Raw genomic sequence first — 25,114 nt, 5'->3', positions numbered from 1 at the left:
AGAAGCGCATTAAAAATAGTGGGGTGAGGAGGGAGAAGAGCAGAGAATAGAATCACAACAGCCATTGTAAATGAATCCCTATTCTAGCAGTTTCTAAAGTGCATTCCCCAACTCCTCCCCCACATTAGAGTTAGTTTCCTTCTGGAGGTATAGTTCGAAAGGGTAGCAGCAAACTGATACCTCCATGTTGTGTATAACAAGTAGGCTATCTTATGGCCAACTGCCAAATAATAATCTAGTCAATACTCAGTTAAGTGGGCACACCAACCTCTAGCAGGGGCAGCCATATCGTCAGCAGGAACAGAAACCTTTTCTAAGCCCAAAACACACTGAACAACTGGGACCATTCTGAATCAGTGTCACAGGGATCAGTTAACTTGGTTCAAATTAAGGAACTTTCTTTGTAGTGTGACCCATGAGGGCATTGCCCTCTTTCCTCACCTTCAAGTTACTTCACCTCTTCCATCTCTCAAAAACAGAACAGGTCAGCATTGATGTAAAAATTTTAGTGACCAAAGAGATAAGACAATCTTGATCAAAATATCCTGGGAGAAAAAAAAACACAGTATTTGCAATGAGTACTTACTGGAACCAGTTTGCAATTGAGAAATATTTAGTAATATGGGAAACCAGAGAGGCTGGCTTTCCTTAATGCTGGACTGAAACTCATTTTACATATGGGAGACAACATTTTGCACCTATGTCAGGGGAGTCTTTCTCACAGCGAGAACAAGTTTGAAAAACATTCTCTTGGACAAACAAAGATTTTAACCAAAGCTGTAAACTTGCAGCAGACTAGATGGTTCAAGACTTAAACAACTGGACTCTTGGAGCCTGTGCAGCATCTGCAAGGAGTGCAGGAAAATACAATGCAAAGAAATTCATATTCTGCATCTAGATGCTACTGTAGGAAGGAATGAGTCAGATCATTCTAACGTTAACTACGCTCCAGATGCAGTTAAAAAAAAAGGCCCTTCCGCATCAAAACACTTCACAACCAATCCATTAATTACCTTAGTCTCAGTCATGGTTCCCAGTGGAACAAGGAACTGGAACAAAATACTGAAGGCAATCAACAGAAACACCACCATAATTTGTGGTTTGCAACAAGCGCAGCAGTTAGGGCAAGAAAAACAAAATAATAATTGACTTCATTGGAAAAATTGTTTGCAGAGCAAGAGTAGCCAAATAAGGGAGTATCATTGCCATGAAAAATGTGGTCAACTCATCTCAAACAGAGGCCAAATCATTTCAGAGATTTTGGGCTGTATAAAACAGAAAGGAACATTTAACTTGCCACCTGGGCTGGACAAAGAGCCCCCCTCCCTGGATCCCCCAATTGTTAAATTGAACCACCCAGTTTTCAAAATGGAAACAGATGTTACAAAATCCAGGCTGTTTTATAAAAAAGTGTTGTGTCTCACTCCACCAGTTCAAAGTTAAGTCTCTGTGCGCTTCTGTAAGTGACCACCTGGCTTAATTGGGTGTCCCTTTTAAGATTATTTCACATTATTTTGCAAATTGACAGCCTTTACACAAGATTGCGGATAAATGGCACATATCCATGTGAGATTCACACATTAATTCGCACAATGTTCTTGGTCATCTGTGTGGCTGGGCCATGCACCTTTCTGTATCTTCACTGAAACACAACTTAACCAACTGCGACTTGTGAGCATCTCTCCAAATATCTCCCATTTGCCTGTTTCTTCACTGTACTGCTCAATGGTGTCATGGTATCTGCAAACAATAAAAAGGGAGAGATTACTCATTTTGCACATAGTAAAACTGGATGAAAATGAGACATTCAAGGAATTCTGCAGCTAATCAGAAACATGAGCAAAACAATATTGTGTTGCAGCCTTTCCTTTGATCACAGTTTGTACAGTGAACAGAAGAGCAGAAGATTTTTATCAAGTACAATCAGCATATTTCTTTTCATTCTTAATAAGAAATTAGAATTTATATGTACAATGAATGTTGCAATGCAAATTAAATCTCAGATTCAAAGGAACTACATTTGCAGGGCTATAAGGATAGAGCAGGGGAATGGGACACTGCCCCAGAGCGGAGTGGGTTAGTTCAGCCAAACAGCCTCCTTTCGTGCTACAATGATTGGAGCAGGGTTGTGAAGCAAAACTCGTATATTGCCTAGAATAATCAAATTGGCAAGGAAAGTCCGGAGGGAGAGTTCATGGAATGTATTAGTGATTTTATTTTGGAGCAAAATGTGGAACTAGAGAGTAGGCTATTCTAGATTTGGTGTTATGTAGTGAGGCAAGGCAAATAAATGATCTCAGTTAAGGAGCAACACTCCCCATCAAAGAGTTTCTCTTGCTCTTACTGCCAGCCATTGGCATGTATTGAAGGGATTTTGCAGGTTCCTATTCAACCTGCTTGGCCACACTATGAATACACCTTCCTTGGCCATCAAATTCTGGGACAACCTGCTTGGCCACATGTGAACACTCCTTCCTTTGCCATTAAGTCCTGGGATGGGACTCAAATCCAGAGGTCAGAGGCAGGGACACTACCCACTGCACTACAAGACTCCCTGGTGATATGGTGCCATAGTGCTGATGTCATGGGATTAGTAATCCAGAGGTCCAGGCTAATGCTTTGAGGATATACATAGAAATCCCATCACAGCAGCTTGTGGAAACTGTTGAATGTAAAACTAGGCACAGTGGGTGGCACAGTTGTTAGCACTGCCAGGGTCCCATGCTCCATTCCGGCCTTGGGCGTCTGCCTGTGTAGAGTTTGCAGATTCTCTGCATGTTTGCATGGGTTTTCTCCAGGTGCTCTGCTTTCCTCCCATAGTCCAAGGATGTGGTTAGGCTGACTGGCTATGCTAAATTGACCTTTAGTGTCACAAGATGTTTAGGTTATGAGAGGGACCTCGGAGTCCTTGTGCATGAGTCGCAAAAACCCAGCTTGCAGGTGCAGCAGGTGGTCAGGAAGGTGAATGGGATGCTGGCCTTCATAGCGAGGGGGATTGAATATAAAAGTAGGGAGGTTTTGCTGCAGCTGTATAGGGCATTGGTGAGGCCGCAGCTGGAGTATTGTGTGCAGTTTTGGTCGCTGTACTTACACAAGGATATTTTGGCCTTGGAGGGAGTGCAGAAGAGATTCACAAGGCTGATACCGGAGTTGAGGGGTTGAGCTATGAGGAGAGGCTGAATAAACTAGGCTTGTACTCGTTAGAGTTTAGAAGAACGAGGGGAGATCTCATTGAGACGTACAAGATGATGAATGGGATGGATAGGATAGAGGTGGAGAGGCTCTTCCCGCTCAGAAAGGACAGTAGGACTAGGGGGCACAGCCTCAAGATAAGGGGGGGGAGTGGTTTAGAATGGAGTTGAGGAGGAACTTCTTCACTCAAAGGGTGGTGAATCTCTGGAATTCTCTGCCCGTTGAGGTGGTGGAGGCTGCCTTGCTAAATATTTTTAAGACACGGGTTGATGGGTTTTTGATAAGCGAGGGAATTAAGGGTTATTGGGAGAGGGCAGGAATGTGGAACTGAGACACGACAGATCAGCCATGATCTTATTGAATGGCGGGGCAAGCTCGAAGGGCTGGATGGCCTACTCCTGCTCCTATTTCTTATGTTCTTATGATCCTTTAGGGAAGAGTGATCATAGCATGCTAGAATTGCAAATTCAGTTTGAGACAATAAACTGGAGTCCCACATTAACGTTCCGGATTTGAACAGAAGAAATAACAGAGGCATGAAGTTCGATTTGGCCCTATGGACTGGGCAGGAAGACTAAAAGGTAAGACAGTTGATCAACAGTGTAATATATTTTAGTTGGGAGGACTTGAATATCTCCTTAAATATGCCAGGATGGAGAGAGGAGAAAGAGAAGAGACTTCCATGGTTAAGTAACAAAAGGGTTATTAAAAAAGTAAAAGAGCCAAGGTAAATTATGAAAGTGCAAAGTATGAAAAAGGAACAGCAAAAGCTTCTAAGTATATCAAGAAAAAGAGAAGACAGTAGCTAAAGCAAATGTTGGTCCCCTGGAAGATGAGGCTGAAACACTAAATGAATTATATTTTGTCACAGTTTGCACAGGAGGATATATGAGTGTCATCCCAGTAGTAACAGAAAATGCAGAGGTTATAGAAAGGGAGGAACTTGGAACTATCACCACCAGGGAAAAGTATTGAGCAAATTATTAGGATTGAAGACAGGCAAGTCCCCAAGGCCTGATGGCCTACATCCTAGGGTCTTAAGGAAGGGGCATTTGAGATAGTGGAAACATTGGATGCAGGAAAGATTCCAGTGGATTGGAAAAATGCTAACATAATGCCCTTATTCAAAGGGAGGGATGCAAAATGCAGCCAAATTAGTTTAACATTTTCATTGGGAAATTGTTAGAATCCATTATTAAGGAAGTAATAGCAGGACATTCAAAATGCAATCTATTAGAGTCAGCACGGTTTTATGAAGGATAAGTCACGTTTGACTAATTTGTTGCTTCGAAGATGTAATTAGCAAGGTGGATAATGGGGATCCCGTAGACTTCCAAAAGGCATTTGATAAAGGTCCCACACAAAAAGTTAATACACAAAATCCATTCACATGGGATTAGGGGTAATTTATTAGCTTGGATAGAGGATTCACTACCCAACAAAGTTGGGATAAATGGCCTTTTTCTGGTTGGCAAAATGTAACTAGTGGGATACCACAGTTTGGTCCTCAGGCCCCAACTATTTACAATCTACATTAATGACTTGGCCAAATTTGTAGATGGCACTAAAATAGGTGGGATAGCAAGTTGCAATAATGAAATAAGAAATTTGCAACTGGACAGGTTAAGTGAAGGAGCAAAATTTGACAGATGGGAATTTAACATGGATAAGTCAGAGGTTATCCATATTTGGTGCTAATGCAGTGTTGCCAGACATGAACTAAGCCAGTTTCCAAGTGTACAAAGGATAGATGAAATTTGGAACTTTCTCCTTCATTTAAAAGCCAAGTGTGATAGATTTTTGTTGGACGAGGGCGTTAACACTTACAAAACTGAACCAAGGCAGATAAATGGCCTAAGGTACATGTTATGAGGGTCATGGAGGCCACGGGGATCATCAGTAGATCTCCTCATGGGTTACTGGGGCTTGGCTGAATTATTACAATACAAGTCAACAATTATTTAATTCAATGATGGGACTGCTTGCACGTACCGATCCCACCCTTCTTCTCCTCCCAATACATAGATCTTGCCATCAATCACAGCCACCCCTGGCCGGTAGCGTCTCTCGTTCATGGGGGCACACATCTTCCATGTATTGGTCTTGGGGTCATACTGCTCCACTTTATCGGTGTTCTCCGTCGAAGCGTGCCAGCCACCTGGAGCGGGGATGCATCAACTTGCACACTCAGCATGTTTATTGTCATTTCCCAAACACAAGTACCCCACTCCCACTGTTACCATCCAGGAGAACACATTACCCTTCCCCAACCTTTCAGCCAGGCAGTGTTGGATCCAGTCTATAGCACCAAGCCAATCACACAGAAGAGCACAATGGCATGGAGCAGCTTACCAGTGTTAACCAGGCTCCCTTAACCAGAGAACACATTCCAAGAAACTACAATTCTCCTCCTCAACAGTCCGAGGAGACTCACCACCTCCTCTTCATGATAACCAAGGGTGAGCAATACGTACCAAGCTTAACACTAACACTCAAAAAAAAAAGATAACTGCACCTCTTGCAGATTGTAGTCTGCCAATTCCATCTCCAAAATACACCATCGTCAGATTCACCTTCCCAAACGTTTCTACCCAGGTTTTTTGTAGACAAGCAACATAACAGTTCTTCCCAGATCAACGTATCAAGACGATAATGCAGCTGATCATAATCTAGGAGAGACAGTGGCTTAGTGTAACGTCACTGGACTAATAATCTAGAGGTCCAGGCTAAAGGTCTGGGAAAAGGGGTTCAAATCTCATGGTGGCAGCTGGTGAAACTGAAATTCGATTAATAAATCTGGGAGTTGCACGGTCACCATTATTGAGACTCATCATTATTTGTTCAATTGTCAAAGCCCAACTGGCTCACTAACATCCTTTAGGGAGAGAAATCTGCCATCCTTACCCAATCTGGCCTACATTCAACTCCAGACCCACAGTGGTCAATTCTCAGCTGCAACAATAAAGGCTGGCTTCGCCAATGCTGCCCATATCCCAACAAAGAATAAAAAAACTACAGTGGGACAACACTAAACAGTACAGTTGTGTATAAAGTCTGAACTAAATCAATTGGATTGTACTGGATTCAGATAACTGTTGATTTTACACAAGTTTTCTTGTTCATACTTAAAAATCAATGACTGAATTGTCAACCACAACAATAACTTCCATTTATGCAGCACCTTTAACATCTTATTGAAATATGCAAGATTCTGACGGAACTCAAAAGGATGGATGCTGAGAGAATGTTTCCCTTCATGGGAGTGGGGAAGCAGATTCAAAATAAGACAGAAGAGGAATTTCTTCTGAGGATCATTAATGTTTTGAATTCTCTTCCACAGGGAGCAGGGGATGTTGGCTCTATGAATACACTGAAGGCTGAATGACAAGATTTTTAGCCAACAAGGGAGTCAAGAGTTATGGGAGACAGGTAGGCGGGAAAGTGGAGTTGAGTCCACAACCGGATCGGCTATGATCTTATTGAATAGTGGAGCAGGGTCGAGGGGCCAAATGGCCAACTTCTGCTTCCCATGCTGTCATCTAAGCACTTTGCAAGAGAATTATCAGGCCTCAAAGGAGATATTAGATAGGTGGACCAAGTTTGATCAAAGAGGTAGGTTTTGAGGAGCAAGTTAAAGATGAGGGGGATTGAGGAAGGAATTGCAAGGCTTAGGAACTAGGCAGGTGAAGGCATAGCCACCAATAGTGCAGTGATGAAAACCAGTAAATTAGGGATCTGAAAAAGATCAAGAATGGAGAGCAGAGAGATCCGGGAGGGTCGGGTAAGAGAGACAAGACAAAGGGATTTGAAGGGAAGGCTGAAAATGTTAAAAATTGAGGCAATGCCAAACAGGGAATCAGTGAGCACAGGGACATTGGATGAAGGAGCCTTTGCGAATACTTGGCCATATTGTGCTCTGGGACACAAGATCATGAAGGATGCGATCGAAATACAGATCATCTTTTCTCACTTCTTACCAATGACATAAATCTTTCCTTGGAGGACGCAAGCAGCTGAACCAGAGCGTGGAATCTGCATTGGAGCCACCTCAAACCAGGCGTCGACTTTAGGGTTGTACACCTGAACCAGATCCATCCCATCGCCGTCCTCTAACACTGCTCCCCCTGCAAAGGCAAACCTCATCAGTCACCACATTTCACCAACTTCAACCAACCTTCAAATATTCAAACTTGTAGTGCTGGTCACTTTTTCCTGCAAGCCTTTCCTTCCATCCTCATTTGTCCCAGATAAATGCCCAATTCACCAATGCAAAAACTGATGCTATTTTCGTTTCAGCCAGCAGGAGTGCTGTTTCCCTCACATCACATACCTCAGCCTCCAATGTTCAGTGTGAACAACCTGACCAAAAATCAGCAACAGATTTCACAGGAATGTTCAAATCTCTCTTGTCCATTGGCCAAAGGGCACAAAAACAGAGGCAAAGATGGATGGAAGCTTCGTAACTAAAAAAAAGTGTACAATGTCCAAATCCCCCCATGTTGTCTCTTCAACTCTCCACAATCTGCCTTTGCTTTATCTAGAAGAGACAAAACTTGGTCAACAGCCAACTAATCATAAAAAAGACAAACCAGGAAATGACCCACTTTTGCAAGAACTGGGGTGCAGGAAAATCTCACCCCAAATATCCTCCAACCTCTTGAGAAAAATAGTAACTCACCATTATGGGAACTTGCTATGAGCAAACTGTCCAAAACTTATATCACAACAGTGATCAGACATGGGTTCCAACTCTTTTGGATAAACCAAATTAAGGGACAAGGTAAAAAGAACAGCCCCTTAAAGGGATACTGCCTTCAATAAAAGAAATATTACAAAATGGAAAAACTTAAAACATCTTACTAAAATGTTTTTAAAGGGATTGATAAGTCACCTCAGTCCCTGGGGTGTTCAATAGGTGCGGAAGGCCTCAATGGAGCCACTGGACACTGCATGCTCCCCAGGGACATCCAGCCATGAAAGTAGCCATGGTAGAGGGTCAGACAACCCCTCCAATCGCCTGCTGCATGGACCGAATGATGGTGAGTTTAGCCAGACCCAGGTTAACAAGGATGTCCTCCTCCTGCCCTATCGCCTTCCACACCAAGTGCCCGTAGATCAGGAGTGTGGGGCTGAAGTGCTAACAAAACTGTAGCAAAAGATATTTTAGATAACTGGAAAGGGGGTGCAGTCCAGGTGATTTGCAGCCAACAAAATACAGGAGTCTTTAAAAAAAAAGTCAGTCCTTTGAAGTTTTTTTAAAAAAAACTTCAATGAGGTTACTATCACTGCCGAGGGAGTGCAACAGGGAGTCAGGATAATATCGTAATGGGTCTGGCACGTATAGGGTTAACATTCAACTGAGTTTCTCTTGCACTCTGTGGGTGATAATGAAGTGGTGCCATAGTCCCAGAGAAGCATCAGCTGCTCTCCCCTTAGACAGAGCTGACTAGTGGTGACTGAAAGTTGAGAAGTTGGGGCCTTCATGAATAACTTCAGCTAGTACAGGAATTGAACCTGCACTCTGTTGATGTCACTCAGCATCATGAGCCAACTATCCAGTCAACTGAGCTAATCGACTCCCCTACGCATGATCAGACAGAGCCACATGGAGGCAGCTCCTGATGTGGACCTTTGCTACATCTATAATTTTTGGTCGTTAATAACTATTAACTCTTGAACCACACAAGTCTATGAATATCTTAAAGACCTACCAAACTATGCCCCACACCTTACAATAAATATCAATTTGTTTTTACCTGCAACATACAAGAGTCCATGAAGAGCCACCACAGCCGGACTTGTCACTGCCATCTTCATGGATTCCAGGAAGTGCCAGGTGTTTGTGTGGGGATTATAGCATTCCACAGAATCTAGTCTCGATGATCCTTCCCAGCCCCCTACAGCGAAAACAAAGCCATCCAACATGGCAAGCCCTGCAGGAGAGAGAGAGAGAGGTGAAAGTGGTAGATGCAGGGAGGAAGTTCCCAATGGTGGGGGAGTCCAGAACCAGGGGTCACAATCTGAGTATGCAAAGTTGACCATTTAGAATGGGTACGAGGAGACATTTCTTCACCCAAAGAGTGGTGAGCCTGTGGAATTCATTACCACTGGAAGAAGTTGATGCCAAAACATTGAATGTATTGAAGAGGTGGCTGGGTATAGCACCTGGTGTGAATGGAGCAAAGGTTATGGAGAGAAGGCACAACCATTCCCCAGCCCTGACTTCACTTCATCTTGACCCCAACGTTCAAGGAAGTATAACTAAAATAAGAGATGCCCCCCCCAACGTCTCAGGCAAGCTTGCTTTGTGCAGTCAGCATTCTGTCGTCAAGAGGATCAGAACCAAATCCAACTGAAAAACAATGGAGGAGTACTAACTTCACCCATTCCTAGAATGTCCCAGTTACACTAATGTAGGGAAGCTGGTTGATATTACAAAGGGGCAGCACAGTGGTTAGCATTGCTCCATCATAGCACCAGGAACCCAGGTTCAATTCCCAGCTTGAGTCATTGACTGTATGGAGTTTGCACATTCTGCATGAGTTTCCTCCAGGTGCTCCGGTTTCCTAACACAATCCAAAGATGTGCAGATAAGATGGATTGGCCATGATAAATTGACCCTACTGTCAGGGAGATTAGCAGGGTAAGTATGTGGGGTTATGGGAATAGGGCCTGGATGGAATTGTGGTCAGTGCAGACTCGATGGGCTGAATGGCTTCAATCTGCACTGCAGGGATTCTATGATTCACATCAGTGTCTCACCCAGTCAGCTTGTTCTGTACAGGGGCTTTGTCCCTTGCAGGTTGCTGTTTCATTCATTTTGATATATATTTTCATAAGCCTTTTGATAGCATTTTCTCCACTGAGGGATCCTGTTCCCCTCCTCCAAAGCCCCTGGCAGTCTGGAGCCAGATAGATGACGTAACCTTTAATCAGGTTGACCAGTTGAGAGTGCTCTTATCTACTGCTGTCACAGTTACAGGTTTCAAACATCTGACCCCCAAGACCTTGTTAAGACATCTCATACCCTAAAAGAAGTGTTTCAAAATATCATTCCCAACTGACTCCTCACTCAAAAAAAAAGTGTCTACACTGCCTGATTGCTGAGCCAAACCCATCCTGCAGGAGGCGCTAACTGACAGTCACCTTCACTCACTGTATAGATGCACAGACAACTTAAAAACAGCAGGAAGAGAAGATACGAGTGTTAGAGAGACATTTGGTAAATGCAGTTACCCAGTTCAGAGCGTGCCACGTTCATTGCTGCCATCTCGTGCCACATATCAAAACATGGGTCATAGCGCCACATCTCTTTACTTGCAGAACCATCCGGAAATTCTCCGCCAGCCAAGTAAAGGGTAGAACCTAAGCAAAGAAAGACAGTCAAATTCATCCAGTCATTCTGATTGGATAAATTTACAGGCCCAGCACAGGCTGCAATGCCTGTATTACACAGCAAGTTCAAATAGCAAACAAAAAAATCCAGTGTTGGAAAATGCCAGGATCAGCATTTCTCCCATTGAATATTTGCTTGTTCCAATAACTGCACTCGTGTTCTTGGGCAGCATCTAAAGCAGAACAAAATATATACCTTTTGTAGGACCGCAGACCACAGGTTAATAATTTACCCTTTGTTTTTATAGAGATGGGCCCCTTTGGAATTCCCTCCCTGAGCCTCTCCATGTCAAAGCTCCTTTAAATTGCCCCAGAAAATCTCATTTTCACTAGCTCGTACCAAGTCTCTTTATGGGGCTCAGTATCATATTTTATATGGTGACACTCTTGTGATGCATCTTGGGACATTTTACTAATGTTAAGGTGCTATATAAATGCAGGTAGCACACTAAAACTAGGGAACATGGTCACAAAATAAGGAGGAGCAGATTTAGGACTGAGCAGAGGAGGAACTTCTTCACCCAAAGGGTTGTGAATCTGTGGAATTCCCTACCCAGTGAAGCAGTTGAGGCTACTCATTGAATGTTTTTAAGGCAAGGATTGATACATTTTTCAACAGTAAAGGAATGAAACCAGTGGGTGGGTAACTGGAGCTGAGTCCACAAGAAGATCAGCCATGATCTTATTGAGTGGCAGTGCAGGCTCAAGGGGCCAGATGGCCTACTCCTAGTTCTTAAATTGGAGACCAAGAATGTGCTAGCAATTGAACTGAGCAATAGGTGACACAGATTACAAGGAGGTAAACAATAAGGCAGCTGACTTCACAGCTGCCCATATGTCAACAAGCAGCACCAAACAGCTAAATAAATTTAAAATAAGATGCTCCCTCACAACTAAGTTTTTTCCTCTGTGAATCTAGGAAGTTTCACTATGGGAAGAGGTTCCTCCCCTCGGACTTCATGCTTTTGATGGAAATGCTTTAATAAACCAATTGTATAAACTATTCCAAATATTAAGTGATCAGGGAATGTTAGCAACCTTTTCGTTATTAGACTTTCCCTCAATTTAATATCCTAGTATTTTTAAAATCCACCTATTCCATTCATTCTTCTCCCTAAAGTGCAATCAGATCCAAAGATCGCCTATTTAGAGTGTTCAGGGATGTCCAAAGTGCTCAGTGACTTGCCATCAGAAGGTTCACATAACTGAGAATTTTGGAAAGCCACATGGAATCTTTCTGCCACTGATTATTCTTGCAGCGAAATATAATCTGTTAAGAATCAACCAGCAGCTCCAAATGAGGTGCAGTCCACAGGATGAGAAGAGAAAGACAAAACAAAACTTGAGGCATGGCAAGGGAGGAATGAAACTAGTACAACTTTTCCACAAAACTTGGATAATTATTTAATCAACGTAATTGGGAAAATACTTAGTCTACCACATCAAGTTTGAGAAGAATTACAAACTATAGGAGGACAATAATAAACTTGCAGAATGAAGTGCAACTCAGATCCCAGATGAAGTGAAGTAGTTCATTTTGCTGGGAAGAATAGGGAGGTCATTCATTACCTGGAAGCTGCAAGTCTAGATGGGGTACAGGAACAAAGATCTCAAAAAAAGAGAAATATACCAATCACTAAACATTGTACCATAGGTCAGAGTCACACTAAGTACAGATTTCTAGAGGAACAGAATCAAAAGTAGGGAAGTTATGCTGGTTAGACTGCACTTTAGCACTGCATGCAGCTCTGGTCACTATAATATAACAGGTATTGGAGAAAATGCAGAGAAGATTTACAAGGATGGTACCTGAAATGCATGAGGCAGGGTCTCTTTTCTCTCTCAAAAATGGAGACTGGGGGCAGGGGCAACCTGGAAACATTATTGGTTTTGATAGAGTGAATAAACTAAAATAGTCACCAAGAAATCCAACAAGAATTCAAAAACAACTTGGTTCTTTGCTCACCCAAAGAGTGGTGAGAATGTGGAACTTGAAAGCAGAGTGGGTGAAAAGAGGAGGAGTACCGAGATGATGCTAGGCTAGCAAATGAAGGAGAAGAGAATTTGTTACATTGATGGGTTTAGGTCAGAAAAGATGGAAGGAGGTTCAAGTGGAGCTTAAACACCAGGGATTGGTTGGGCTAAATGAGCAGTTTCTGTGCTGTATCTCTCCTGTGTTCATTCGCTGTTTTTGACCCCATATCTATAAATAATACAATCGCGGAGAGCATCACTCATTTTCCAAGGTTTCACAGAACCTTTTTAACATTCAACAAGGGGTGGTACTGTGGTTAGCACTGCTGCTTCACAGCACCAGGGATCCAGATTCAATTCCCAGCTTGGGTTACGTCTGTGTGAGTCTGCATGTTCTCCCAGTGTCTGCATGGGTTTCCTCTGGGCGCTCTGGTTTCCTCCTACAGTCTGACAGATGTGCTAGTTATGGCCAGCGCACCTGCTAAATTCTTCCTCAGCATACCCGAACAGGCGCCAGAGTGTGGCAACTAGGGGGATTTTCAGTAACTTCATTGCAGTGTTAATGTAAGCGTACTTGTGACACTAGTAAATAAACTTTAACTTTAAACTCAATTTGACTGAACATAGACAGTGATGAAAGATTCACTTCAAGCAGACCTGATGCGACAAGTCCATGTTTACTAACAGCAAACGGCAAATAGGCAAGGCATTTCCACTGACGGCCAATGGGATCAAAGCTTTCCACACTGCGAAGAACCACTTTATCATCTTCCCCTCCAACTGCAATTATCACTTCGGTTGTACCTGGGACAACACAACAAGCAATACTATTCTTAAAACATTAAATCACACACGAACCAGTAGAAAGACAGACTTCCGGTGCACATTTCACAACCCCAAGACATCCCAAAGAATTTCACAGGCAATGGAGTATTTTTGAAGAAGGGTCGTCACTGTTGTCATATAGGGAACACAGCAGCTAACTTGGGCACAGAAAGAGCAAGTTCTCACAAACAGTGATTCAATAATCTATGTTAGTGGATGTTGGTTGATGGACAAATAAGGGTCAGGACACCAGGAAGAATTCCTCTTGTTCTTCTTTAAACTAGAGCCATGGGATCATTTGCGTCCAGAGAGAACCTCAGTTTGATGTTACTTCTGAAAAAAAAAGGCACCTCTGACAGTGAAACACTCTCACAGTACTGCACTGGAATTGTCAGATGAGCTTGTGGTCTCTGTAGTGGTATAAATAAACCCACATCATTATGATCCCAAGGTGGAAGTACTACCCACTGAGCCACTGCTGGTTATGTGCCATTTCATTGATGTTTATCCATACATATATACATGGTCAAAATGGAGGGATGTGGTGCGAGTAAGACTGGAGAAAGGGAAAGCAATGAATAAGAGTAGGATCTATTAACAGCTGACGTTGCCAGCAACCTTCTCCCCACACTGCACAGGTATTTCAGTCTAATCCAAAAAAAAGCAGGCTACAGGGTGAGTTTCACAGTCTGACCTTGTACAAGAGACATCACAGAGGATCCAGACCAATCCTGGGACAACACTGCCAAGGGCATGTGGGCCAGATAAAAAAAAAACAAGATGTACTGTGATCATCTTGACATTTGACTGTGAATTTGATGAGCTAAAGGATAGTAGGTTGTAAAGTTGGCACTGATACTATTTAGTTAGTGTGCAGGCAGGCTCAATCCCATAGGTATTTCAAATTGCACTATACTCCCTCTACTGAAACCATGATTACTATTGGACAATGACCCTCAGAGGGAGTGGCAGGATTTCCCGAGCAGATACCATTTGTTCTGTACTTTGAGTTCTTGGTAAAAATATAGGGGTGGGGAAAGCTGAAGGAGGAGATGGAAAAGTGGTTATTTAGATACAGAAAATTTCTCCAGAATGAACCTTTTATAAAAAAGGGGGATCTTTTTTGTTAATAACTCAGGTCAGTTTAAATCATTTCAGGAAAATGAAACACACTCTCGCTTTCCGCTTATAATAAGAACATAAGAAATAGGAGCAGGAGTAGGCCATCTAGCCCTTCAAGCCTGCCCCGCCATTCAATAAGATCATGGCTGATCTATCTTGGCTCAGTTCCACTTTCCCGCCCTCTCCCCATAACCCTTAATCCCCTCTCTTATCAAAAACCCATCAACCCGCGTCTTAAAAATATGTAGCGAGGTAGCCTCCACCACTTCAACGGGCAGAGAATTCCAGAGATTCACCACCCTTTGAGTGAAGAAGTTCCTCCTCAACTCTGTTCTAAACCGCCCCCCCTTTATCTTGAGGCTGTGCCCCCTAGTCCTATTATTCTTTCTGAGCGGGAAGAGTCTCTCCACCTCTATCCTATCCATCCCATTCATCATCTTATACGTCTCAATGAGATCTCCCCTCATTCTTCTAAACTCTAACGAGTACAAGCCTAGTTTATTCAGCCTCTCCTCATAACTCAACCCCCTCAACTCCAGCATCAGCCTAGTAAACCTCCTCTGCACTCCCTCCAAGGCCAAAATATCCTTGCGTAAGTACGGCGCCCAAAACTGCACACAGTACTCCAGCTGCGGCCTCACCAATGCCCTATACAGCTGCAGCAAGACCTCCCTACTTTTATATTCAATCCCCCTCGCTATGAAGGCCAGCATCCCATTTGTCTTCCTGACCACCTGCTGCACCTGCAAGCTGGGTTTTTGCGACTCATGCACAAGGACCCCGAGGTCCCTCTGCACCGTCGCCTGCTGCAGTTTTTCGCCACGTAAGTAATAACCCTTCCTACCACTATTCCTACCAAAGTGGACCACCTCGCACTTGCCAACATTAAATTCCATTTGCCAGTTCCTGGCCCATTCGCCCAGTCTATCTAGATCCTTCTGTAGACTCTCACCACCCTCCGCACAATTTGCCTTTCCTCCAATCTTGGTGTCATCAGCAAATTTCAATAATATCACAGTATCACAACATGCACGTCAGCCTTGGTTCAGTGGTAGCATTCTCACCTTCCGACCTTGAGGTTGAGAGTTCAAGCCCCAGTCATAAGCCTTGGGCACAGATTCTAGGTTGATATTCCCAGTGCAATACTGAGCAAGGGCTGCAATCTTGGAGGCACACAGTCTTTTGGATAAGACATTAAAGCAAGGTCCTGTCTGCTCCCTTTGGAAGATGCAAAGGATCGCACAACCATAAATGATTGAGAGTAAACTGATGGGAGATTAATTGGGCTTGTTCAGCTTTTTTTTGGACAGGATGGGATAGAGTGTACAAGTGCAAGAGTGCACCAGCAAATAAAGGTCAGACTAGGAGTTTGCACGTTCTCCCCGTGTCTGCATGGGTTTCCTCCCACATTCTGAAAGACGTGCTGGTTAGGTGCATTGACCCAAAAAGGCGCTGGACTGTGGTGATTAGGGGAATTTCACAGTAACTTCATTGCAGTATTAATGTAAGCCTTGTGACTAGTAAACAAACTTTACTTTTAGAAATGGTAAAAAGACAAAATTGAAGACCCTTGAAGCTACAGCTTTCATAGGGTGGATGAATTGATAGCACAGAGTAAAATGACAGCTGTGAGAGACCACAGCTGGGATCTGAAGTATTATGAAGGAATATTTGACATTTCAGAAAATTGGGAAGAAATGAAAAACGATGGTAGGTGGGATAGTTCTATTAATAAAGAATGAGATCAGGCCAGCAGTGAGAAGATAGCTTGGTTCCAAGAATGAAAATCTAGAACCAGTCTGGCTGGAGTTAAGAAATAGCAAAGGAAGCCTCTACAAGTATATAAAAAGGAAAGACGAGCTAAAAGGAGTGTTGACCCCTTAATGGGATGAGACTCGGTAAATAGTGGAAAATGAGGAAATGCTTTAAAATGGAAGGTACAAAAAGCATCCCAAAAATAGTGTAACAGCAATGAGCAAAAAGGAAAAGAGGAACTTAAAATAATCATAATCACTAGAGAGAAAGTCCTCAGAAAACTAGTGGGAATGAAGGCTGATAAGTCCCCTTTAAAGTAGTAGCTGTATTGCTAGAATCTTTCAAAACTCCCCAGGGTTGGCCAGGGCAGCAGTGCAACTATGCAGGAGTGTGGAATTGAGGCCATAATACTGAATGGCAACATAGGCTAGAGGGGCAGAATGGCCTACTCCTGCTCCCATTTCTAACTGAATGCATGTTTCTAACATTCTAAGCATACAGAATGCTTTTATTAGAATCATGCAGTGTAGAAGCCCTCGAGTCAGTATTAATAAGATGTAGATTTGATTTATTACTGTCACATGTATTAGCATACAGTGAAAAGTATTGTTTCTTGTGCGCTACACAGACAAAGCATACTGTTCATAGAGAAACAAAGGAAGGTGCAGAATGTAGTGTTGCAGTTATAGTGAGGGTGTAGAGAAAGATCAACTTAATGCAAGGTAGGCTTATTCAAAAGTCTGACAGCAGCAGCGAAGAAGCTGTCCTTGTGTTGGTTAGTACATGACCTCAGACTTTTGTATCTTTTTCCTGATGGGAGAAAGTGGAAGAAATAACAATTGGAGATAATTTTTCCATATAACTACTGGATACAGGGTTATGGGCACAAGTCCCACTCGACCAAATCATCCAGGCCAACACTCCCATGCAGTACTGAGGGAGGGCCACAATGTGGGAAAACTATCTTTTAATAAGCCCCAAACCAAGATCTGCTCTCTCAGGCAGACATAAGGAAATGCCAGGGGGAGCAGCAGAGGAGTTTGCCCTAGTGTCCCAGCCAATAGTTACTCCCCAGTCAACATCACAAAGAGATTATCTGGTCATTATCACATTGCTATGCGAGAGCTTGCTGTACATGCTTCCTACATTACAGCAGTGACCACACTTTGAAAAATATTTCACAGGGCACCTTAAAACACTTCACAGCCAAAGTCCTTGCTTTTACAAGGGTCAGTTGACAGCTGCACTGACCTGTCGACCTGCGAGGACGGGTCCTGGGGCTGTAGAGTTCCCCACGTCTGTCTTGTAACAAGAGGTAGTCCTTTGCTTCAGAAATCAATCGTTGGCAAGGAAGAGACTCCTGGATGACGTTCAGTGATTCGACAACATCGTGGATGTAATAAGGGCTAATTAAGGGTAGGCGAATGTGCTCCAATACCTGAAAGGTTTTTAAAAGAAAGATTGTGACTGCAATTTCCTATACAAATAATCTATTGACAAAAAATATACCCAATTCTCCCCTAATCCCAGTTTGGAAGCAATAGATCAAATAAAATTCCTCCGTACATGCTCATGTGCAACGAGCTAGATGGTATCCTTCAATGTTTCAGTGACCCTACTCCTGTTAATCAGCAAGTTATAGAATCTGTTTAATTAGTTGTGGCGGTTTCTGGGCCACATTTAAGAGGAGGCTAGATCAGTAGATTATGGATGTGATCTACTAAATTAAGCTTTACATCTTTTGATTTCAAGAAGTGGAAATAACAGACATGCAGGGTACTTAACATAATATTGGAGAGGTGAATAATTACTAGACCGAGAACCATTTCCATCTTAATTCCAAAGTTATGAGATTGACTTGGGTGACCAATCGACAGTCTTCACTAGCATCAGACACTGTTCCTACCTCACCATCTGCACAGTAAGTGTAGGCACATGGTATCAAATCACCCGCACCAAGGACGCTAACTACAGAGAATTTGTGGAAGAAAATAATGCAAGGACAGAAACGGAACAAATAAAAATTGTTTCTTGGAATTGTACCAAATATATAACCAAGCAATCCTAAATTGGGAGTGCAGATATTCACATCAAAGGGACAATGCATGATAACCAGTATCACAATGAATCAAATTGTACATGAATGATCTGTATTTCACAGATTGAAGATGGCTGCCCTAAGTCACCTGGTGTCTGGCATTGCAAGTTGACCAGTTTCTGGAAAGTTCCAATGTGAATTACAATTCAGACGTGCCATAACCATTCTCATGGTGTCAAGAACCACTTGAAAACATTTACTGAAACTGCTCTGGATCTTCTTTGCATTTCTAGAAGGTTACTTCTCAAGTGAGATGAAGTCTAACATGACAATAGATGTTTTCATTATCTATATTGATGAATAATTCAGAAGCTAACATCTGCAACACTATAGGCCATGGGATAATAGCCACAATCTGTTCAGACATCAGCTAAACAAATACCTTCTGAAATCACAGTGAGGAGAAAGCTCATATCACCGGAGTAACCTTTTCTTTTTTAAAAAAAATCCTTCATTACAGCATGCAAATCATTAAAAGAACTGCCAACAATGCATCTACAAGCTTCTGCTCTTAAGTTAGGTCCTATCTCTAATTCCATTAAATATCCAGCAGAGATAATGAATTGTCATCAAAAGGAACCTCAGATATAAATCTGGAATGACAGATTATGTTTTAAAAGTAAATTTGTCTCTCATGGGGCTTCCACTCCTGGAACTTTAAGGTCACGGTGGAGACAAATTTGCTGCAGATATCAATAAAGGACTCAGAGAAAAAGTTCAGTGTTATAATTTAAATATGTAACTTTCCAATAAATAGTCTTGCAATATCAGATGACTTGTGGCAGCCATATTAAGTCAGTGCCTTTTCTTGCTTTTTGGACATCCTTTAAGTGGTTGATCGGTCAATTAAATTACAGATTGATATCATTCATGCACAAGTCACGTCACTATGATGCCAATCACAAGAACAATCCCCTGTTTTATAAAAATGTGGTTGCTCAGAGGCTCAATCTAATCTGTACTAATGTAAAACAGTTAGACAGCGACAGCAGGATTAAGGAGGGAATTCCAGAACTTGGGGTCCAGCAACTGAAGACATAGTCACGAACAATGAAGTGATTAAAACTGGAGACATACAAAGAGGCCTGAATTGGTGGAATGCAGTGATCCAAACAGATTCAGAAAACAAAACCAAAACTAGGGAAATGACAGATCAGATCCAATTAGCTGTTCCTGTTGGAAGTCCACAAACATCAGTAATACCTGGGAGAAAAGAAATTGCAGAGATACAAGGAAAGTGCAGGTGAATAGCCAGCTCCAAGAACTGGGGCAAACTTGATGGCCTTCATATCTGCTGTATTATTCTATATAAAATGGCTAGTGCCAAATATTCCTTAGAATTAAGCTATAGAGAAATAATATGGAAACAAGCCATACAGCCCCCTACAAGGTGATGTTTATCCTCCACACAGACAGTATGCTATCAATCAAACCTGTACTTAAAATGTTGACTCTGTCTTTGCTTGAATCACTGATTGAGTCTGGGACATTCCCGTGTAGAGAAAATATGTTTTCCTCTGACCCAAGGTCTTTCTATTTAATTGTGCACCCATAAATCCTCATTGTAGACCACCCTCTGCTATTAAATTCCTCTCAGTGCTCAATTTTAAACACCTCAATGCGAAGAGGTTAGAATTTCGACAATACCCTTACCTTCTCAAAGTTCTGTTTTCTCGAGGGATCCTTTTCCAACCAGAGGACAACAGCTTCGAAGACCATCTCCTCTGAGGGGATGTTTAGGTCGTCGCTGGCGATAATTTCCGTCAGCTTCTCTGCCGAGAGTGAGAGGAACTCCTCCTGCATCTGAACCACGTTGAAATGCTGCAGGATATAATTCAGACTCTTTGTCTGCAGTTCCACACAGGAGTGGGCCTCGGCAAAGCAATGGATGCCCACACAGTTCGTTTCATCCATCTGCCGCTCCATGAACTTGCAGCAGGCTTCCCGCACAGGCATGATGTCCAATAGGTTGGCAGCTGCCAGCAGGGCCTGGACATTGGCTCTTGTAATGAGCACGCGGGCAGTGTAGGAATACACGACCAACAAACCCACCATCTGCGGCTCGACACCATTTATCGCCACACGCTCCTGCCGGGACTCAACCAGATCCGTGGAAAACATGACCCTGAAGTAGGAACTGAAGGAGGCCAGCACAATACGGTGACAGGGGAATTCCTGACCGTCGCAACACAGAATAACGTCGCAGAAAGCATTGTTCAGTCTCAGGCTGTTGAGTCCATCCAGAACTTTACTCGAATGCTCCGATTCAAGAAACATGTAGTCCTCACACTCCAAGGGACTCCCTGTGTCCTCAGTGAGTGGTTCCATATTATCCATCTCCCCAAAGTGCCTTGTCAAATAAAAAATGAAATATCAATAGCTTAAACAGATCTCCACATGGCAACACAACATCAGAGGGTACACGGTTAACAGACGTATCACAGTACAGCAGGGTATTCAGCCCAATGTGCTGCTTTGGATGAGTTAATATATTGCATAGCCAATACAATATTGCATATATTGTATTATTCTGCTTCTAAGGGCCATTGCATAACCTGGCACTAATCCTGATGTCATTGGTAGCACTCTCCCTTCAGATTCAGAAGTTAAAGTTTCAAGCCCCACTCCAGAAACTTGACCACATAATTCAGGCAATAACATTAGCAGAAGGGCAGCAAATGAGCTCACCCTATCAGGAACATCCTGAATCTATCCTGTTATTATTTTATAAAATTGAGATCCCCTCCCAGTCTAAATTCCAATGAATATAATCCTAACTGACTGAGTCATGCCTCATAACAGACCTGCCAACAGCCTCGTAAACCTCCACTGCACTCCTTTTATAGCAAGGACATCCTTCCTCAGATAAGAACACCAAAACTGCACACAATACTCCAAGTATGGCCTCATCAATGCCCTATGTAATTTCAGTAAAACATCCCTATTCCTATACACAAATCGTTGCTTTATGAAGGCAACATACCATCTGCTTTCTTTACTGTCTACTATACCTGCATGCTTTTCCTTCAGCAACAGATACATGAGGAGACCAAGCTGGCACTGAGAGTTCACCTCACTCAATTTACATTCATTCAAAATAATCTATCTTCCTATTATTGCTACCAAAGTGGATAATCTTATGTTTAACTGCATCTGTCATGCATATGCCACACACTCAGCCTGTCCAAATCATGCTGAAACATCTCTGCATCTGCTTATCTGCTCACCCTCCCAGCAAACTTTATATCATCTGCAAATTTGGAGATAATACATTTAATTCCCTCTTCCAAATCATTAATATGTAATGTGAACAGTTGGGTCCTAGCTTTCCCTGCAGAACCCCACTAGTCACTGACTGCCAATCAGAAAAAGACCCACTTATGCCAATTCTTTGCTTCCCATCTGCTAACCAGCTTTCTATCCATCTCAAGACATTACCTGCAATCCCACGTGCTTTAACTTTACATAATAGTCTGCTATGTGAGACCTTGTTGAAAGTCTAAATAAACCAAATTCACTAGTTCTCCCTGGTCAACTCGTAACTAGTTACATCTTCAAAGGGATTCTAGTAGATGCAGTAAGTTACGGGCAGATTGTATACCAATTGATGGAATGAGGTTCTAACCCATAACCACATGACTCAAGCCAGAGAGCTCTCCAGAGGCATAGCTATTTAGAGGTGGATTACTTCCCCAACTGAAGCATTAAAGAGAATCATCCTCACTTATGGGCTTTATGACATGAAAAACAAGTGTAGAGCTTATAGTCTGTAGCTGTCTTAAGGCTGGCTCCATGACATCTCACTAATTTAAATGGGACATAATGTGCATCCTCCTGGTTTTAGTTTTAGCCATTCTGTTCTGCGAACGTATCCATTTTTGGCAAAGCCAGCCTTTATTGCCCATCTCCAGTTGCCCCAAGGGGAACATTATTGAATTGAAGTGTTTGTTGATTTGTAGAGGCTGATACTGACTAGAATGCTAGGTCATTTCATACAGTGAACCAGTGACCATTACCGAGACTGACATCAAGTGCGAGGTTCTGAAATAAAGACCACAATCACAGGACTTGTACCCCAATGAGACACGGCACAGAGACACAAATTTAACTGTTCATGCTGATGAAGCGCCCTTCATTAATAAGGGGCCTGTATGGTTTAGCCAGGAATCAGCTGACAGAAGAGGAGATCCCTTCATGTTTGAATTGTTGGATGATGCTGAGCTCTGGCTGGGGACCCAGGAAGTGTTGTTTTTACTCCTTTTCTGCTACACTTCTAAACACACCTTTTAAAGAGAACCTTTCCTTTATTTTTGGATACAAAACAAAAATATGGGAGGCATCAGGACAGAAACAAAAGGAAATGTCTTTCCATGTGCGACCTTCACCTGTCCTGAGACTAGCCATACCTAAACATCTGTCCAACTTTTACCCATCTTGGGACTAACCATATCCAAACAGCTGAAAATCAAAATTATCACTAAAAAAGCTAAACAACAGATACATCCCAGCTATCAGAGACTATCTCTGTTGCTGTGCGGACACATGGATTTGGGCCTGTGTCTGTGGGAATTTGCACGTTCTCCCCGTGGTTGTGTGGGTTTCCTCCGGGTGCTCCGGTTTCCTCCCACATCCCCCAAAGATGTGCTTTTAGGCTGATTGATTGGGTACTAAATTGTCCCTAAATTGGACCTCCCTGATCCTCGCACGTTAGGTGTAGACTAAAATCATGAATAGGTCACTGACAGTGGGACGGCGGCGCGGGCTCGTTGGGCCGAAGGGCCTGTTTCCCGTGCTGTGTTGTTCTTTGTTCTTTGTTCTATAAGTACAAATACCTCCACAGTAGGTCAATACTCTTATTAAAAATCATTTACAGATCTTGTTGCAAACTCAGAAAGCTAATCTGAAAGTTAGTAGTGTTAATACCGATATATATAGATGGAAAGCATTCTTTAGACAACTACTTCAACACATATAAACAGTCACTGCTGTTGGTTTGTGGAGTTGGGAGCTATAAGTTTCTAATCTGTGATTAAATCTAAAAACAAGTAAAAATTGACAGGTTGTCAGGAGTTTAACATAAGGAAGACAAAGAGCTCCTGGTTTCAATAGAAAAGAAGAAAAGAGAAGGAAGAATTCAAAGGAGGGAAGGGAATGGAAAAACTCTGCAGCCTGAAAGCTTCCTCATACCAGTCCTGTTCATCCATTATTTCATGTTGTTGGCTCTCAGTGGCTCCTAGTTAAGCAACACCTCAATTTTAGAACTCATCCTTGTTTTCTAATCTTTCCCTCTCATGGCCTCACACTTTACCTCTGTAACCTTCTCCAAAACACATCAAGATTTCTGACAGTTTTCTTCAAATTTAATACATTCACCATTGCTGGTTACACCTGAGCCCCAAGCTCTGAAATTCTCTCTCCCATCACCCAACCTTTTCCTCCGTTAAGATGCTCTTTAAAATCTCCCTCTTTGACAAAGTTTGGATACCTGTCCTAATATTACCTGATAACACTCCTGTAAGGCACACCCAAGACATTATTACATTAAGAGCTGCTATATAAACACAAGTTATCAGCTGTTGGGCATTTGACTGCTGCTTTTAAACAATTAATTGTCAAGTGGTCATCCACTGAGGAGAGGTGAAATTCTCTCTTGGGAGGGTGGTGAATCTTTGGGACACTTCCTGAAAAGGCAGAAGCAGCACAGTGTCAAATGTTTAAAAGGCAGAAGCAGATAGATTGTTGGTAAGCAAAAGTGAGATAGCAGGGATGCAGATGTGAGTATGTTGTCAGATTATTAAATGTCAGCAATGGCTCAAGGAGCTGAATTGCCTACTCCTGATCCTTATTCGTACATAAGAGTTATTGGAATAACACACATCAGCAGAAAGATGCCCATCAACATAAAAACTAGAAGTCAATCAAGGCAAGGAATGCAAAGTGACCCAGAGCTCCTCGCACCTCCCACGTTATTTTCTAACCTGCAGAACATTAACATAGAGCAGTTTGGTTAACACCAGCCTGCAGTGAGATGGTAGCAGGCTTCCTGACAGGAGTTCCTTCTAACCATCTACATTGGGGGGCGGGGAAGAGAGAGATAGATAACAGTGTTGCAATCTGCCATCACAATAACTTTCTAACAGAATGAGGCAACTCAAAAAAACATTACATCATGGCAATATGCGGCAAAGGCTATTCATTCCCATTTGAAAACAATGCTACTTTCAGAAGGGTGGAAGAGAATACCACTGCCTCACTACACACGCACTAATGATTACAATACATGGAGTACCGCCGATATCTACAACTCAGCGCTGTTATTAACACATCGTGTTTAAGTAATGGACAATTAGACAGGCAGACAAACACAGCGCTAACTGGGGAAAGTGTTGGTGGGACCATCGACTCAATACAAGTAAGTATCTGACCGTGTGCGCCTTGAAACACTACAGGAGCACAGCCCAAAATTACCCCTCCTCCCTCTCCAAAACCTCCCCTCGCCATTGCCTAGTGCGGCGGCTTTCAAATGTAAATTGACCTTTTTTTTTGCAATGATAAGGTACCAGCTGGGCTATTGCACCTATTCATTTACAGCATGAGTGTAAGCGCCAGGAGCCCCGCTCTGTTTGTGGGTCAGTGAGTGTGAATCCCCGGAGCCCCGCTCTGTCTATGGGTAAGTGTGAGTCCCCGGAGGCGAGCTGTCAATCACCCAGGCTGCAGTACTTACCTGGCTTCGTTACCCACTCCTTCACTAGA

The 25,114-nt window shown here is 42.7% G+C and overlaps 1 protein-coding gene across 1 annotated transcript; it reads right to left on the bottom strand.

Moving 5' to 3' along the window:
• Nucleotides 1-214: 214 nt before the first annotated feature.
• On the bottom strand, nucleotides 215-25,114 carry LOC145355011 (kelch-like protein 24). Its single transcript, XM_080206771.1, is given in 10 exon segments — nucleotides 215-1,639; nucleotides 1,641-1,740; nucleotides 5,185-5,350; nucleotides 7,170-7,316; nucleotides 8,949-9,125; nucleotides 10,429-10,557; nucleotides 13,219-13,365; nucleotides 17,515-17,701; nucleotides 20,015-20,711; nucleotides 25,086-25,114. Coding segments are annotated over 9 exon segments (1,803 nt in total). The 5' UTR covers nucleotides 20,699-20,711; nucleotides 25,086-25,114; the 3' UTR covers nucleotides 215-1,573.

This window comes from Carcharhinus amblyrhynchos, chromosome 18, assembly GCF_965287045.1.
Source record: "Carcharhinus amblyrhynchos chromosome 18, sCarAmb.v2.hapA, whole genome shotgun sequence".
In the NCBI taxonomy this organism is placed as follows: domain Eukaryota; kingdom Metazoa; phylum Chordata; class Chondrichthyes; order Carcharhiniformes; family Carcharhinidae; genus Carcharhinus; species Carcharhinus amblyrhynchos.
The sequence above is the reverse complement of the archived record's forward strand: the minus strand, read 5'-3'. Positions and strand labels throughout refer to the sequence as shown.